This window comes from Erinaceus europaeus, chromosome 3, assembly GCF_950295315.1.
Source record: "Erinaceus europaeus chromosome 3, mEriEur2.1, whole genome shotgun sequence".
Lineage (NCBI taxonomy): Eukaryota > Metazoa > Chordata > Mammalia > Eulipotyphla > Erinaceidae > Erinaceus > Erinaceus europaeus.
In genome coordinates, this window is record NC_080164.1 from 146,306,547 (window position 1) to 146,323,543 (window position 16,997).

General features: G+C 38.3%; 1 protein-coding gene and 1 long non-coding RNA gene across 4 annotated transcripts in view; one reads left to right on the forward strand and one right to left on the reverse strand.

Moving 5' to 3' along the window:
• Positions 1-16,997, forward strand: part of LOC132537556 (uncharacterized) — a 40,666-nt gene that overhangs the window by 20,574 nt on the left and 3,095 nt on the right. The window lies entirely within an intron of this gene.
• Positions 5,066-16,997, reverse strand: part of DCUN1D4 (defective in cullin neddylation 1 domain containing 4) — an 87,496-nt gene continuing 75,564 nt past the window's right edge. For all 3 annotated transcript variants that reach the window (XM_016184909.2, XM_007539698.3, XM_016184910.2), the window contains 3 exons: positions 11,080-11,184; positions 8,532-8,634; positions 5,066-8,422 (listed from right to left, as the gene is read on the reverse strand). In XM_016184909.2, the coding sequence (XP_016040395.1) occupies positions 8,367-8,422; positions 8,532-8,634; positions 11,080-11,184 (264 nt within the window). In that variant the 3' untranslated portion in view covers positions 5,066-8,366. The remainder of the gene's footprint in view (positions 8,423-8,531; positions 8,635-11,079; positions 11,185-16,997) is intronic.

Sequence of the window (16,997 nt, forward strand, 5' to 3'; positions counted from 1 at the left end):
TTTTCAGGATAGTACGGCCATAGACACAAGTTATATTTCTGTCTCTTGGTGTCAGCTACTGATCTTATTCAATGATTTGGGGAACATCTATGGTAGGATTATAACCTTTGTCTATGTTCTACTTTCAAGATGGAGGATGAAGGAACCATACCTAACAAAGTCAGAGTAAACAGAAAATGCAGTGGCTTTCCAGACACTACTGACAGCTGGCCCCACATCTTACTGATGAGCACAGCTGCAGCTTTCTTTATCACCACACACTGCCCTTAAGATTTCTAGAGAACATGAGCTTGAATTTCAGATGCTCAAATTTAGGTAGTTCAGAGGGGTCTGTGCTGGAAAGTGTCAGAGGTTAAAACAACAACAAACCCTAAGACTCTTCAGCTTACTTTCTCATTGCCAGGATGCTTCACAATCCACATTCTTCAGAGAATGATTGAAAAAAAAAATATTCCCCCTGAAGAAATGAATACATTTCTTTGGGAGAAATTTACATTTTTAAATGATGTTTCCAAGAAAAAAAAAATTCCATTTAATTGCTATAGTCAATCTTTGTTTTACAGTTTCCAATTATTAACCTCACATATCAACTAATGATTTCTAAGCAAGTACTTACATGCATGGGATGATTTTATTTTATTTTATTTTTTTGTTAAGGCAATTAAAAATAAATGCTAGGTACCAATTTAAAGAGGAAAATAAAAAAAATTACATTTTCTGCTGAAATGTGCCAACAGTGGTGTGCCCTGTTTTGGGATATTTTGTATCTTACAAGCTTAGGTAAGTAGCACCAGTAAACTTGGTGGGGTCATTTTTCTCCCCTTTTCTAGTGGGAACTAAGTTCCAAAGGCAATCCTCTTTCCTTCCTTTCTTCTTTCCTTCTTTCTTTCCTTCCTTCCTTCCTTTCTCTCTTATCTTCTGCTTAAGTGTTATTCTTCACAATAGGGCTTGGGGATAAGCTGAATTTTAAATGAGCTACTTCAGTATACTGTAACGTGCATCATGACAGACACCATGGAAAACAAGTCCTGATTCCTCCAGACTTAGAGGAAACTACTCAGAAGTAGATAATTTCCTCACTTCTGCAGCCCTGAGGTCTATTCAGTGATCTCCCACTTTTTCTTTCTGTTTTTTGTTTTTTAGTTCTTCATTATATTATTTATTTGCTTCCAGGGGCTTTTCTACAAATGTTTTCTTTCCCCTTTAAATCTCAGGTAGGAACAGAGAGGAAGGAGAAACACCATTACATTCTCTCACCACTAACAAAGCTCCCACTCCTGCACATGGTACTCTCCAGTATGAACTCTACCAGACCTACTTCCTAGCCCCCACCCTGTTAAACAGCAATTTTTTTATTATTTTTTTTTAGCAGTGCCAGAGACTCAAGAATGCACAATTCCACAGTTCCTAGACTGGCATTTTGAGAAAGAGGGAAAGACCCCACAGCCCATTGTCAGAGGAGCTTTCTTCTAGTACTGTGGTCCTGAGGGCTTAAACCTAGGACTTCCCATAAAGCAGGCACCCCACTGGATGAACTGTCCCCCAGCCCCTAGAAGAGCGATTTTTTAAAAAAAAAATCTTTTTAGACTTCTCTCTTTTTCATTAGAGATGATCTGTAACTCACTTCAGCTGTTTTTTTTTTCTTTTCTATTTATAAACATTGACAAAACCATAGGATAAGAGGGGTACAACTCCACACAATTCCCACCACCAGAACTCCATATCCCATCCCCTCTCTATCCCTCTGGGAGTATGGACCCAGGGTCATTGTGGGGTGCAGAAGGTGGAAGGCCTGGCTTCTGTAATTGCTTCCCTGCGTTGACAGGTTGTTGACAGGTCGATCCATATTCTTTCCTCTCTCTTTCCCTGGTGGGGCGAGGCTTTGGGGAAGCGGGGCTCCAGGACACACTGGTGGGGTTGTCTGTCCAGGGAAGTCTGGCTGGCATCCTGATGGCATCTGGAACCTGGTGGCTGAAAAGAGAGTTAACATACAAAGCCAAACAAATTGTTGACCAATCGTGAACCTAAAGGCTGGAATAGTGCAGACGAAAAGTTGGGGGGTGGTCTCCATTTTGTAGATAGCTAGTAGGATTACTTCAGTTCTATTCCAAAGGGCCTATGACTATACCTTTTTTTTTTTTTTTTCCCTGAGCCTGAAATCTAATATGCAGGTGGATCCAAGTTATTGTCTGAGGAGATGATGTCATGGCTGGAAAAAGGACCAGAAAGCTGGATCAAGAAAGAGAGTAGCTCCCAAATATGGGAAAGGTATATAAATATTGTTGACTGTAAACTCCCATCAATTTTATGTGATCTGGGGCCCATAATTAGCTTAGGAGCCTATGTGGCCTCTGCACCCCTGTAGATCTGAGCTCACATTCTGTGGTCATCAGTAGGAACATTCCAATCTGCCCCAATTTCAGGACCCATCTTCCTCAGGTGTAGCATAGGGTTATGTTGTCCAGCCTCCCTTTGGAGGATGAAACATTCTCTACCGTTGTTGATCCAAGTTGAGGGCAAGGTCCTATGGGGGGCCACAAAGGGGTCTATTGTGTTGTTCCTGATACAGATGACTGGTAACACTGGGGAGAGGGATTTATTTGAGGTCTAGGCCCATCATGTCTGTTTGGGAATCTCAGGACTCCCTGAATAGGGCCCCTCAGCTAGGTTTTTGTCTCGACCAGGCACTGGTGACTTACTCTTTCTCCAAATTATCTTCTTCTAATTACATTGCCAGAGAATTTTACATGGACTACTAGCGTTCCCAGTGGACTGCATCCTATCCTCTATGACCGGATGATATGCCTCATGATTTTTTGTTTGCTATAACCCAGGAATCTTTGCCCTAAAGTCTGTCACCTGCTACTCCTTTCCATTGATTCAGGATTAAGTCTTTTATCTCTACCCACCACCTATTCCCTCTTTGTAGGTGTTTGGAAAATTGTACTGAATTCTCAGCTTTTGTACCAAAATAGTTGAAAGTACAATTAAAAAAAATTTTTTTTATTACTTATAAAAAAGGAGAGCAGACCAGAGCAGCACTTGATGCCAGAGATCAAACTCGGGAATCCATGCTTGGGAGTCCAAGATTTTAGCCACTGTGCTAACTCAACGGTCCCTCAAAGGACCCTTTATATAACTGAGTTAAATAGCTTGTACTTGGATCCTGGGCCCTGTTTAGTAGCAACCTTGTTTTTGCCTCATTTTTGCTTTCAAACTTCTAAAAATCTTAAAAGTCTATTTCATTTTCTCCTGGCTTCTCTAATCTTTATCTGAGGTACTGCTATTTCTTTTTGTCAAGTGGGAACTGTTGTTGGGGAGGAGGCTGTCTAGTGCAGACAATCTGAGACCAAAGGTACACATTTAGACATACACATTTAGAGATTAACTGGACAGCAGCCTTGCAGATAGTAAAAGGTGGTCATTTTTGCCTGGATCCTGGTATAAAAAGGACTCAGTAATCAGCCCAATGTTTGTAAATGCACAATATATGCTAGTAATCTGAAAAAAATCAATGAGGACTGCTTGCATTATATTTAATAAACCATCAAACTTTTATTCAACACTTATATGGAAAGCTACTATACCAGGGGCCAAGTGGTTGTGCACTGGGTTAAGTACACATGGCAAATGCTCAAGGACCAGAACAAGGATCCTGGTTCGAGCCCCCTGCTCCCCACCTGTGGGGGAAGGAAGGGGAGAGTTGCTTCACAAATGGTGAAGCAGGTCTGCAAGTGTCTTTTTTTCCCCTTCTCTCTCTCAATTTCTCTGTCTTATCCAACAACAACAATGGGGGAAGAAAAGGCCACCAAGAGTAGTGGATTTGTAGTGCAGGCACCAAGCCCCAGCAATAACCCTAGAGGCAAAAATAAAAGCAAATATTATAGCAAGAAATATTCTAGATTAAGAGAGATTACAGAGATATGATGTCTAAAAGTGATGTTCACTCCTGGATTAAAAATAAAACTACCACCAAAGCAGCTGTTGGCATAAAGGAAATTTAAGTCAGAAGTCTAGGGTTGGAAGAACAGCTCAAAGCAATGTTGGCCAGGTGCTGAGTCACGTTCATAGCCTAGGCATGCGTTCTAGCAACCTATGAGTTCTACACATGGGGGAAGCTTCAGTGCTGTGGTGTCTCTTCCTCTGCGTGAATAATAAAAAATATCAGCCCAGAAGTGGTGAATGTGTGCAGGTGAAAGGTCCTGACTCTGAAAAAAGAAATCTGGACTGTACATTATTTAATATCATGGTATTTGTTAAGTTTCTTAAGTGTGATCATAGTATCATGGCTTAAAATGTCCTTGTTTTGAAATAGTAGGTGTGAAGTAATTTAATATGAGTAATACAATTTGCTCTTTAGTGGTTCAGAGAAAAGATCTGTCAAGAAGTTGAAGTGTAGGGGCCGGGTGGTGGCACACTTGGTTGAGTGAACATGTCATAGTGCTCAAGGACCTGGGTGGAAGCCCTCAGTCGCCACCTGCAGGGAGAAGTTTTGCAAATGGTGAAGCACAGCTGCGAGTGTCTCTCTTTCCCTTCTACCTCCCTCTCTCCTGATTGTCTCTATCCAATAAGTAAATAAAATACTTTAAAAAGCTTAAGTACACATACATACACACAGTGGAGTAGGAAATGAGGCAAACTGATAACTAGGGAATCTTTTATTATTTATTATTTTTATTATCTTTATTTATTGGCTAGACACCAACAGAAATTGAGAGGAAGGGGGATATAGGGAGGGAGAGAGAGACAGAGAGACACATGCAGCCCTGCTTCGCCACTTACGAAACTTTCACCTTGCAGGTGGGGACTAGGGGGTTGAAGATCGGGTCTGTGCACACTGTAATGTGTGTGCTTAATCAGGTTTGCCACCGCCTGGCCCCATAACTGGGGAGTCTAAGTGAGATGTACATTCATTATATTCATTATATTGTTTTTGCATTTTTTCTGTACTCCTGAAATTCCCCAATGTAAGAAGTTGGACAAAACAGAAAAACAAACAAAAACCCTTTAAAACTATTGTTAGTGGTTTTAGAAGACCAGAGAAGAAAGAATTCACAAACCAGTATTGAAACCAAACACAAATACTTTTTATTTATGGGACATCATTTTACATCAATTCCATTAAAACCTAAAACCAGTTTGCTGTACTCAAGTTAGGTGGCATAACAGTATTTTAATTAAGCTGGGAGTCACAGGACTTGCACACGTGTATGAATGTAATGCAAATACTGACGACACGAAGCATTCACAGTTACAGGTTAGCTGCTCTTCATGAAACAGTAACCCCCAAGAGAAATTATTTATGGAAAAAAAAAAAAGCAACCCACATTTTGGTCTCATTTATAGACACCCAACGTTTCAGTTGGTCAATGAATTCTATACATTTATTATACAACATATGAAAGAATAAAAGATAAGGCTTACAGAGGTATTTTAGCAGTTGTGAAAATAAAAACCAAGGGCACAGACTAATTTTTAAAGCTTTCTGTCTAAACTTCAAAAGCACTGTTAAAATCAAGACTGAGGGGTAACAGGTATTTGTTGTTATACCAGAATCTAGAGGTTTGTCTAGTTCGATTTATGAAAACTTAGTTGGGCTCATGCTTCGAATAAGCTGCATGTAACATTATAGTGGGTGTTTATGGCAAACCAAATAATGAAATTTCTGACCTACTCCAGCAGTAAATGATACATAAATGTTCCATTGCAATGGAGTGCTACATTGTGGAACTCAAAACACAATGGAAAAAATGAAAGGGTATAGACTTCAGTAATAAAGGACAATCAGAAGAAGGCACCCTAGTTTATTTAGCAGTAGCCAGGAAGTGCTTGATGACAGATCAATTTTATATAATTTACAATTAAGGGCCAGTTTAAAGAAAAAGTATCTTATTATTATCTGCTTCTCCGTTTGTGTATAAAGGCAAAAAAAAAAAAAATCAAGAAAACAAAGGCAAGCACTAGGCAAGCACAGAAGTTTATTTTCAAGAAGTTTAAAGTACTTGGGAGTTTTCTAAATATGAAAATTACCCTTTGTAAGACTTACTTTCACATTCTATGCCACGAAGCCCACATTTTAACTTGGGGCTTTTCCCTCTTTTATCACAGTATTTGTTGTGGATGAAATGTAACAGCTCACCACTAACAATCCTCTTAAGATGAACTGTGCTTAATGTTTAAGAAAGTTCTCCACTTTGCATCACTAAGTCTTAAAATAATTTCATCTAAGACTAAAGTTCGCTTTAAGTAGAAATACAGTTGATCAAACTTAAGTGCTATTGCCTTTAAAGTGTGACTTAACTTTATGTGATACTCTTGAAACTGAATTAGTTTATGTTCTCCACAGATCAAAGCTATGGCCAGTTGTCATGGAATATACACACGCGTGTGGGAATGGCACCCTTTTAACACACTGGTCTCAAGAGCCATGCTTGCCATCAACATATTCTATTCTTTTCAGATATTCATATGTACAAACTGGTCTCAATTTGGAAGGTAAAAATGAGTCTACAATTCCTAAGTGCAGAATGATTTAAGTATACTTAATTACTATGATTTTTTTGAAACATCTGGTTTATTTCACAGCAAACCAAACCCTTCTATTTGGTAGAAAAAGGAAATAAATTTCATTCTACCACATCATGATTTTGTATATGCACACACACTGTATATACATACAAAATGTCTGTCTTTGGTGGATTAGTTGGGGGGGGGGGGGGAGAATCTGAAAATCCAAACACTGTTTGCAAAGGAACTGAGAAAAAGTGGTCAAGAGTAGCACTGTCTGTGTGCTTCACACAAATTATGCCAGCTAAAGGTTCATATTAAATCCAAGAGACTTTGTTTTGTTTGGGGTCAGATTTCAAAATAATCCAAACCTCTTCCAACCAGTGCATGTTCAATTCTGGGTAGTGTTCATATAACTATAGCGTTCACTTGCTCAAATGCACCATTAGATTTTCACTCAGTTTAAAATATTAGACTTTTGTGCATTCACGGAACATCAGGGACAAAATTAGTCATTCAATAGCACCAAATAGTTGAAGGGGAAACAAAATATCTATCTATTCCCTCAAGAAGGATAAGGCAAGGTGGGGGAAAGGGGGGAAACAAGACAAAATAACGAACCTAGAAATACCATCCTATTTATTCTTGTTTCCTCATCCACATAAATAATGGCTATCACCTTTCTGTACAAATTCCTCAAATAATAACGAGTGGCCCCTCTAGGGAAGGTCCGACTGTGTAATAATAGAGTTAGCTCAATGCTGGTGGTTTCATGTCCACTGCCTGCAATGGACATTCTGCCAGGAAAAGCCTAGCATGAAAGAACCAAAATAGGGAAACAAAACTCATCTCAAACTTCAGAGTATAATTCTTTAAAAAACAGAACAAAAAATCTTTAAGATTAAACAGCAAAAAAACTTAACTGAAAATTCAAGCCACAACTAAAAGTGCTCTGCAATTATAAATTGCCAGGAAATCAGCTGCTTTTTGAGGAAGCAAAATAAATTTTACTTAGAATGGCACAGAAAGCATCAGCAGCCCAAACACTTGACTAGAAGAATGCAAGATTAAAATAAAACAAAACAAAACAAAACAAAAAAGGGGTGGGGGCACAAAATAGTTTACAAGTTTAAAACACATTTCTTTTAAAAAGGTGCTATTTTAATTTGCTCATTTGTACCTATATTCAAATTACTACAGCTTTAACATTAGAAAGTAAAGACCTATACTTCGCATGGTGAATTTGAGGCATGGTACACATCTCTAAGTTCAAATAATTATAACTGTCATCAATTTAAAATGCTAATATTTAAAAACTAAATTATACTTGGCATATGCCTCTGAGAAGGGATGACTTCCATCTCCTTCCAAAAGTTGGCCTCTTGAGCATTAAGGTTAATTATTCTGGCAACATTTGCTTTTAGTAGTAGTTCTGTCTTCTTCTCTGAAATGCTACATTGGAGACCAAATAAAGTATAACTAGTTCATTTGAAAAAAGGGACTAGAAATATGCCACAAAATTATTTGTACAATACATTGTTGCAGAAATAATCTCTAGGTGAAGCTTTTTCTTTTATACACATATACAAAATTTAAACAGCAATATACACATAATCACAGTGAGGACGTTGGCAAATTCTCCAATCTGTAGTGTAAATACAACTGCAAAGCAGCCTTCCAAGAGAACCGTGCTACACAGCAAGCAGAGCTGGCCCATTCAACAGCAAACACCAAAACGTCACTGCAAAAGGGAGACAGTGCAAGAGAAGCAGCATGCGCTTTGATACAAACAGCAATTTATGGCTAATGGTTGACATAACTGTGGTAACAGTGACTCTCTCGCTGCTATGCATAAAGTCCTAGGACATCTGTTTGTCTTTATACCACTCCACAAACTCATCCAACAAAACTGGCCCTGGAGGAGAAAAAGAGAGAAAACCAGACTTTGAGGTTTTACACAAAGAGAAGATAATATACAATGTCCAAATGTGCAGCAGTTGGGGAGAGCCAGCGTTGGTACTTACATGCTCCATCTTCATCGTAGTTGCTGAGGTCAAGATTAATTGTTCTGCTAAATTCTAGCACATTGCACCATTGGTCTTTGTTAATAACTCTATATTTTGATTGCTGATGGAGGGAAAAGTAACATGAATTATTGACAATTAACAAATGGGACAGTTTCAATTATTGTGTGAGCCAGTTTGGTGAAGTTCATGATGGTTAACTTTCCCTTTGAGGTGTTGTAAGCATTAATCTGGGAAAAGGGTGAAAGAGGGCAGGAATTTTCGTTACAAAAATATGGTGCTTAACACAGAATGAGAAAAATGTCAAGAGGATACAATGGTATTTCTAGTCTGCAAAAGGTCCTGGTGTCGATGATAATACCTACTTCATAGCGATGTTGCAAGGCTTAAAAAAGATAATTGATGTGGTTTATCTAAAGCACTTCAATACAAAGTAAGTACTAAATAAAGAGTACCTCCTAATCATGCCTGATGTCCTCATCATGCTCACTGCCAAACTGCCAGTTTCAAAAACACATGGCAGTAGGTTACTTGATGAGAATTTACTAATTGCTGCCACGTGGTCTCAGAATTAGGTGCTCATGCATTGAGAAAAATCATTGCTCTACTAATTCAAAAACTCAAATCCAGTCATGAAAGAAATTAGAACAGTTTTTCTAATTCTCTTAGACATGATATGCTATGCGTTTTTAAAAATACATTATTCATAGAAAAAAATATTTTAAAATAAAGCCCAGCTCCAACAATTTTTAAATCCTAACCCCTATTCTTAGGAATACTGGAAAACAATGCAACAGAAAAAGCACAAAGTTGGGGCAATGGTTTTGAGGATGTAAATACAAGAAAAGCTCAAATGAAAGAGTTACTAGGTCTTTTTAAAATGTAAACTTATAGAGAATGAAATACAGATTATAACCCCCGCCCAAGTAGAGTTAAGCTGAGAGCAAAGAAAGATAGAGCTAAAGATACCACAGCACCAAAGTTTCTTTCAATGCAGTGGGAGCCAGGCTCAAACCTGGGTTGCACACATGGCAAAGAAGCACAGCATCCAAGTGAGCTGTGTTGCTGGACCTACATTGTTTAATTTTCTAGCAACTGACAGCAAACATCAGTGCAACAATTGATGAGGCTTCTGGAACTGCAGTCAGATTTGTTCTTGGCAAGGTCTTTCAGCTTAAGAACACTTCACACATGGGCTCAAAATCTGCTCAATTCTCTGAGAACAAGAACTTATTTCTGCTTATTTTCTAAACAGAGCTTAATTTCTTTCACAAGGCTGTTGAGAAATTAGAACAGATCCACTTGGAGATAGGGACTGTCATACAAGCAAATATGTCTTTCATTAAAACTAGCTTTTGTACCTTCCCTGAGGAATAGCAGTTAGGAATGTTAAAAGCAGTTTTTAGCAACAGTCCTCAAAGAATCAGATCTGTTTGTAAGAAAGATTTTATAGGGGAGAGAGACGGTAGCACAGCAGGTTAAGCGCAGGTGGTACAAAGCACAAGGACCGGCATAAGGAACCCGGTTCGAGCCCCTGGCTCCCCACCTGCAGGGGAGTCGCTTCACAGGCGGTGAAGCAGGTCTGCAGGTGTCTATCTTTCTCTCCCCCTGTCTTCCCCTCCTCTCTCCATTTCTCTCTGTTCTATCCAACAATGACAACATCAATAACAATAACGATAATAACTACAACAATAAAAACAAGGGCAACACAGGAGAATAAATAAATAAATATTTTTTAAAAAGAAAGCTTTTATCAAGAATGAAGTGGGAGTCAGGACCAAGTCCAGGCTTTTCTCTGAGACCCTAGTCCATTCAGGCAAGGAATATTTAAAAAAAGGATTTGGGGTGGAGGGAGACAAATGATGCCATATAACAATCCAAGTTTCTGAAATTCAGATCTCAGATACTTGTAGAACCTATAGGTATCACAGTGTATCAAACCAGCTCTTAGTAACTAGCAGCTCAAAATTTCTGATCACCAGTACTTAAAGCAACAACAATGAAGCTATGTAATGCTGGATTATACATCATACAAACATGAAGAAAATTTTAAACTGAAGGAAATACGGTCAGCTTCCCTAGTACTTAGATTGATTTAAGGACCCCAAGTTACTCAGAGATAAAAGGAGATGAGGATACACTACAAACTTGTTTTAGTAAGAAAGCTATTTCAATGGAAATGGAATTTCAATGGAAATTCAGCTAAAGCCACAGAAAGAAACGAGAACTTGTTTGACTATTGCTGTATACAACAGGAAATCTAGACAAAAGGAAAGCTTTTGAAGTAAGGAGGAGAAAGGAAAGGAAAGGACAGAGTTTCAAGTGTTTGTGATGTCCGTGTACCAGAAAGTGAAGCAACATGATGTCCAATGCATACAGATACACTCAGAGAAAACAGGAGTGGGGACTATTGACAGCAGGGATGCCACCGTGATTCCTAAAGGCAGAAGAGTACATCAAGCAGTAAGTGACACAAAATGGTTAAATAAAGTACATTTGGTGATTCTAAACAAACAGGCATATATTTCATAAAATAATAATTTGGTACCTCTAAGAATTGGTGAAAAACTGGAAAAAGGGGCCAGATTTTTCCTAATAACAGTCCCAACATGCACTTGGCAGTGCTTATGTCTAGGCTGCGCTGCTCCTTTTCCTGTTAGAAACAAAAACAAGGATGAGCCAGATGCCCCCAAATAATAAATGTCATCAATGCAACTTGTTTCACTTAACAACTAACAAACAGCTCATTATTACACACCTTAAAAATCTTGAATCAAGACTAAAACGGGGATGGTAGTTAAATTATGGAAGACTTCGTCTTTTTAGTACTAAATAGTCTTAGTTACTGTGAAAACAATTCAGATCAAATGAATGATTATCTTAATACAAAACCAATTAGTTATGTAGTAACAATACAATTATTCCATGGGATAAAAACCTGTACCTGAATCATTTGCTGTTTGACATTTATATTATCAAAGTCATAATAGTTGACCCTCAAGTCCCATAACTTAATTAAACAGAGCTTAATGGTTTTCATTTCCATGATTAGGATTCAGGTTTCCTTAATAAAAATCATTTTTTCCAAGTCTTATTTCATTGGCAAATAAAATGTCCCTTAAAACGCTGGAATTAAAGCCAGCTCAAAATAAATGTTGTACTTTGAGATTGCTTGCAAGAGAATAAATTCCTTGGCCCATTCTGGGGGAAGCAGTCTATCTATTACAGTCCTTACCTTAGATCTGGTTAATGTGAAATTGCTTAGAAAAATTCATCTCGTAATCAAGTCAAAAGTGAACATTTCATGACGAAGCTAGTAAAGAATTATTACATTAGCCTAAATATGGGCTGATTAAACTCATGCCATTTAATCTGTAAATAAAGATCCTAAACATTCATTCTCTTCTCCCTTATGATTTTCCACTCTAAAACTACAAGTGAGTAGTTCCTATGTAAAGGGACAGAGGGACTGAGAGCACAAGCTGTAACCTTACAAATCCAAAGGTGACCTCAATGTGGCATCTCAAGCACAGTAGGTTATTTGCAAAAGCACTTTTCCATGATGAAAAAAAGTACCTGGCTGCCCATTCTGCAGGGAATCTAAATTCAAGGATGATGCTAAGACCACTGTTGTCAGCCACCAATGCAAGTCTCACAGCTTCCTGATTAAGTTATGACTTCAAGTATTGCACCAAATTAAGACTCTGGGGTGGGTTGGGGGTAGAGTACAGGTCCTGGAAAAGGATGACAGAGGACCTAGTGGGGGTTGTATTGTTATGTGGAAAACTGAGAAATGTTATGCATGTACAAACTATTGTATTCAGTGTTAAAAGTAAAACATTAATCCCCCAATAAAGGGGGAAAAAATTATGACTTCAAGGTGTGCTCTTGGACAGAGAATCTCTGGCCATGACACTAAATTTAAAGGTGAAGGATTTCAACAATATAGCAAATTTAAGGGCCCACTCAACAGCAAACAAAGTAGATGAAGCTACAGGAAGACAAGCAATCCGTCTTTCTTCCACTCCCAGATGTAAAGCATCACAATGGCAGTTCACAGGTTAGATGGCTCTGCATCAGCATACTCTGAAACCCTGATGATGCGGGGGTACCCCACTTGCAAAGGTAGGGCTTCCCTTCCCAACATTTTTGGCCTGGCCCTTGATATGTACACACCCTTGCTCAGGGCTGCAGTGAACATTCAGTTCTGAGGCAAAGACAGCAGAAAAGGTGCTGGAGAGGCTGAGCAACTTTGTGAATTTGTTCATTGGTTTGCTGTGCTAAGAGCTTCCTTCTGTGATACACTGTGCACACAAATAAATAAAAAAAAATCTTTGTACTCAGAACAGGAGTGCAGCAGTCTGCAACAACACACTGACTCTAAGAAACAGTCCATAAGCACAAGTAAACTGAAAAACACAATTGGCATCAGAGGACTGGACCAAAGTTCACTTGCAGAACAACAGCCCACGCAGCACTGAGCTCTGGAAAGCCTTCCTTAAGAGTTTGGATAATCACTCACTAGTCTTGACACATAATATGCCTTCTTCTAACATCATTAGCACCTATGTCCCCATCACAATGGACATACACTAAGGCGACAAGGAAAAAAAAAAAGATACAAAGGACCTGGACAGACTTTTTGCAACAGTATAATCATCCGACAGACTCATGATCATGAAGGATTTCAATGCATGTGTTTGGCAGGGATGCCAAAACATGAAGGAAAGGCTTCAGACTCACAGGACTGGAAAGCTGAACAGCACTCACTTACTCCTGCTCTGCAAGGGTGCCAGCCAGCAGCTCACAATCACTAACACCATCTTCTGCCTAGCAAATAAGAGAAAGATATTATGGATGCACTGACATCTGAACAACAGCAACTCGCTGATAACCAATATTGCCTGTTGGTGGATTCGAGGCCAGGTGTAAGTGACCATAACTGGAAATACTCAAAATTCCTGGAACTACACTGTTGAGAGATCTCGCAGTCAATATCTACTGAACATCATAACAGAGACATGCTCAGGGGTTTCTGGCAATAATGACCCTAGTGGCATTCTCAGAAAGGCTTCCCTTTAAAAGTGGCAGGATGTAACAAGGCAGCCATCAACATTATGCAATCAAAAATAATCAATTCATCAAATGCAATTTAAAAAAATGGCAAACACATCCTGAAGCTCCTCTCAAGAAATTAAAATAGTTTACTATCACTTGTGGGGTGCCAAGAAAAAGGGGAGACTTCCAAACTCCAAGGTCTGATTATAAGCAGAAAGTACCTGGAAACAGTGTCAAGTCAAGTAGCATCCCCAAAAGGCCCATCAAGGTTAAGAAAGGAAATGTTTCCCCCTGCCTCCCTTTTCACCCAAGGTATGTATATATGTATTTAATGAAACTCACTTTTCTAAGATGACAAATTAAAAGAGAATTTTATTTTTCAAATGCGAACTGGACTGGTTTGATTCAACAAAGACATACCACTGCCCCCCGTCTACACAAATAGATTCTGTCTTGTCTTCCTTAAACAGATTTAAAACTGTGGTTACAGATTTGATGACGACTCATCTAACAGTTGTAAAAGCAAAGGACCCTACTATCCTACTCAGAACATTCTAAGAAGTTATGTTTCATATATGGAATGTACTACTCAAGCTAAAGACTATTAGCAGAAACTGCGGAACAGAGAATGATGAAGTTTAATTAAGGTCTGGTTTGGAGCTCTAATATTGGCTTCGTTAATGCAAGACCATTTCAGTATTGGCTTTTCAGTAAAATGTGAGAATTAAGCATTGAAGTGGCACAGATGATTTAAGAAACAAATCAAATTATAAATATATTCCAGAACTGACTCTTCAAATATATCAGTATCCAGATATGCCACAGGAGAGGCTCCCTACCCACTGTAGATGATCTACTTTCAAGAAAAAAAATCTCTAAGACTGCTGACAATGACTGGATGGAAAAACAAACAAACAAACAAAACAAAACAAAACTCAGCATATGAGTGATCAGAGTTCACAAATCAAAGTCTAAGCTGAAGACCTAAGACATAAAGCACAGAATTCTCACTGAAAATCACAGGGATTACAAAATGTAAAGAGAAAACACAGTCTATAAATAAGCCCAAGGTAAAGATAGTTCACATCTTAAATAATATGAATCAGTTTACAAAACTGAAAAAAACAGCAAATCAGTTTCCTGAATTGAAGTTTTTCCTTTCTCTCTCTCTTTTTTTTTTTTAAAGGCAACAAATTATAAAACCTCTCCTGGGGGAGAGGGGACCAAATCTAATAATTAGGCTCTTAGAGCTTATCCAGCATTTGTTTACAGACAACAATGTCTGCAAGGCAATTACTTTAATTCAGCTCAACTACTGACACTTGCAGGGGGGGCAGGTTCACAAATGGCAGAATAGTGCTGTAAGTGTCCCTGTCTCCCAGAAAAAGAGGCAAAGGGGGTGGGGGTGGGGAGATGAACACTGGGAGTAGCAGAGTCACTGTGCTGGCACCTAGCCTCAGAAACAACTCTGGTGGCAAAACAAACAAACAAACAAAACAAAGCAAAACCCAGCTACTGAGGGAAAAGAAGGGGGGTCAAGTTTGAGAAACCAGTTTGACGTGCCTAGGCAGGTTTCTAGCCATAGCACACATGGGGGAACCCCAACGGTAAGCACTGCATAGAATCAATAGTTGCTTCACTAGTGGAGCTCAATCACTCCCAAGCTGCAGCCTGCTCTGGGTCCCATTATCATATTAACTCCAACTAACTAGGCAGCAAACATTAAAAACTAAACAAAAAACTAACACTTGATATTATCTATATCTATATATCTACCTATCTTTATCTATATAGTTCCTCCTATCTATCTATATATATATGTATAATTCCTCCTAAAAATTAGCATATCTTAAAAGAATCTAAATGAAAAACCATTCTGGAATGAATTCCAAATTGTTCTAATATTTTAGTATGCAAAAGTTAGGTTAGGCATGGGTATCAGTTCCTACTTTCTTACTGTCAATGGAATTTACCAGTTCTTCTCACTTGTACCCCTGTAGCATAGAAATGGTCTAAGAGATTGCTAAATGGAAATGGAGACTGACAATTTCATGTTTGTTCATTTTGAGATGAAACATTCCCAGGATTATACTAAGTGGGATTTGCATTATGTCTATGTTTAATTCTTTGGCTTAATAAAGATATCCTCGAAGGATGAATATAGGATGATCTCACTCTCAGGCAGAAGTTGAAAAACAAGATCAGAAGACAAAACATAGGTAGAACCTGAACTGGAATTGGCGTATTGCACCAAAGTAAAAGACGCTGGGGGTTGGTGGTGGTGGTGGAGAATACAGGTCCAAAAAGGATGACAGAGGACCTAGCGGGGGTTGTGTATTGTTATATGGAAAACTGGGGAATGTTATGCATGTACAAATTACTGTATTTACTGTTGGATATAAAACATTAATTCCCCAATAAAGAAATTAAAAAAAAAAATAAAGATATTCTTAAATATTTGAGAAATTTGAAAAAAGAAAAACAACAAAACCCACCAAACAAAAACTACTAGGAATGCAAACAATCTGTAAAACATAACCCAAACCAAGTTAAAATTAACAAAGAGATCCAAAAATGACACTGAGGATGATCAGACAACGAAGTTGCTAAAACACCTGCTATAAATATGTCCCAGATGATAGAGAAGATAGAAAAAGCATTGCCATGATGAGGAGAGCAAATCAGCAAAGATCCAAATGAACTTCATATCCACGATATCTGAAGTGAAAAATATACTGACTACAATGAACAGAGACTAGACACTGCAGAGTAAAAAAGATTATTATTAGAGGAAATAATAACAAATATCCTCCAAAATAAAATAAAAGGGGAGAAACAAGGAGGAACTGACTATAGCATCAGTAGTTGTGGAACAATATCAAATACATAACATGAGTATAACTATAATCCCAGGCAAGACAACAGAAAGAGAAAAAAAAAAAAAACTTGAAGAAATGTAGCTAAAATGTTCCCCATTTAATGTAAATTGTAAAGTCAGATAAAAACAAAAAAATTCACCAGAATAAATACAAGGAGAATTGTACCAAAGCATGTGTGATAAGCTTACAGCAGTGAACAGCAGTGAAAAGAGTAAAAACAGTTCAAATACACAAGACACTATGTCCACAAGAACGAACACCACCAGATTTGTCATTATAAGATAAAAGAGGTATAATTAAAGTAATAGAAGAATAAACTGTCAACCTAGAATCTTATCCAGAGAAGTACCTTTCTAAATTGAAGACACAATAAAAGCTTAGCGAATTCATCACCAGATTTGTACTATGAGAAATGCTAAAAGAAATCCACCTTCTGCAACCCACGACCCTGGATCCATGCTCCAAGAGGGACAGAGAATGGGAAAGCTAGCAGGGGAGGGGAGGGGATATGGAGATTGGGTGGTGGGAA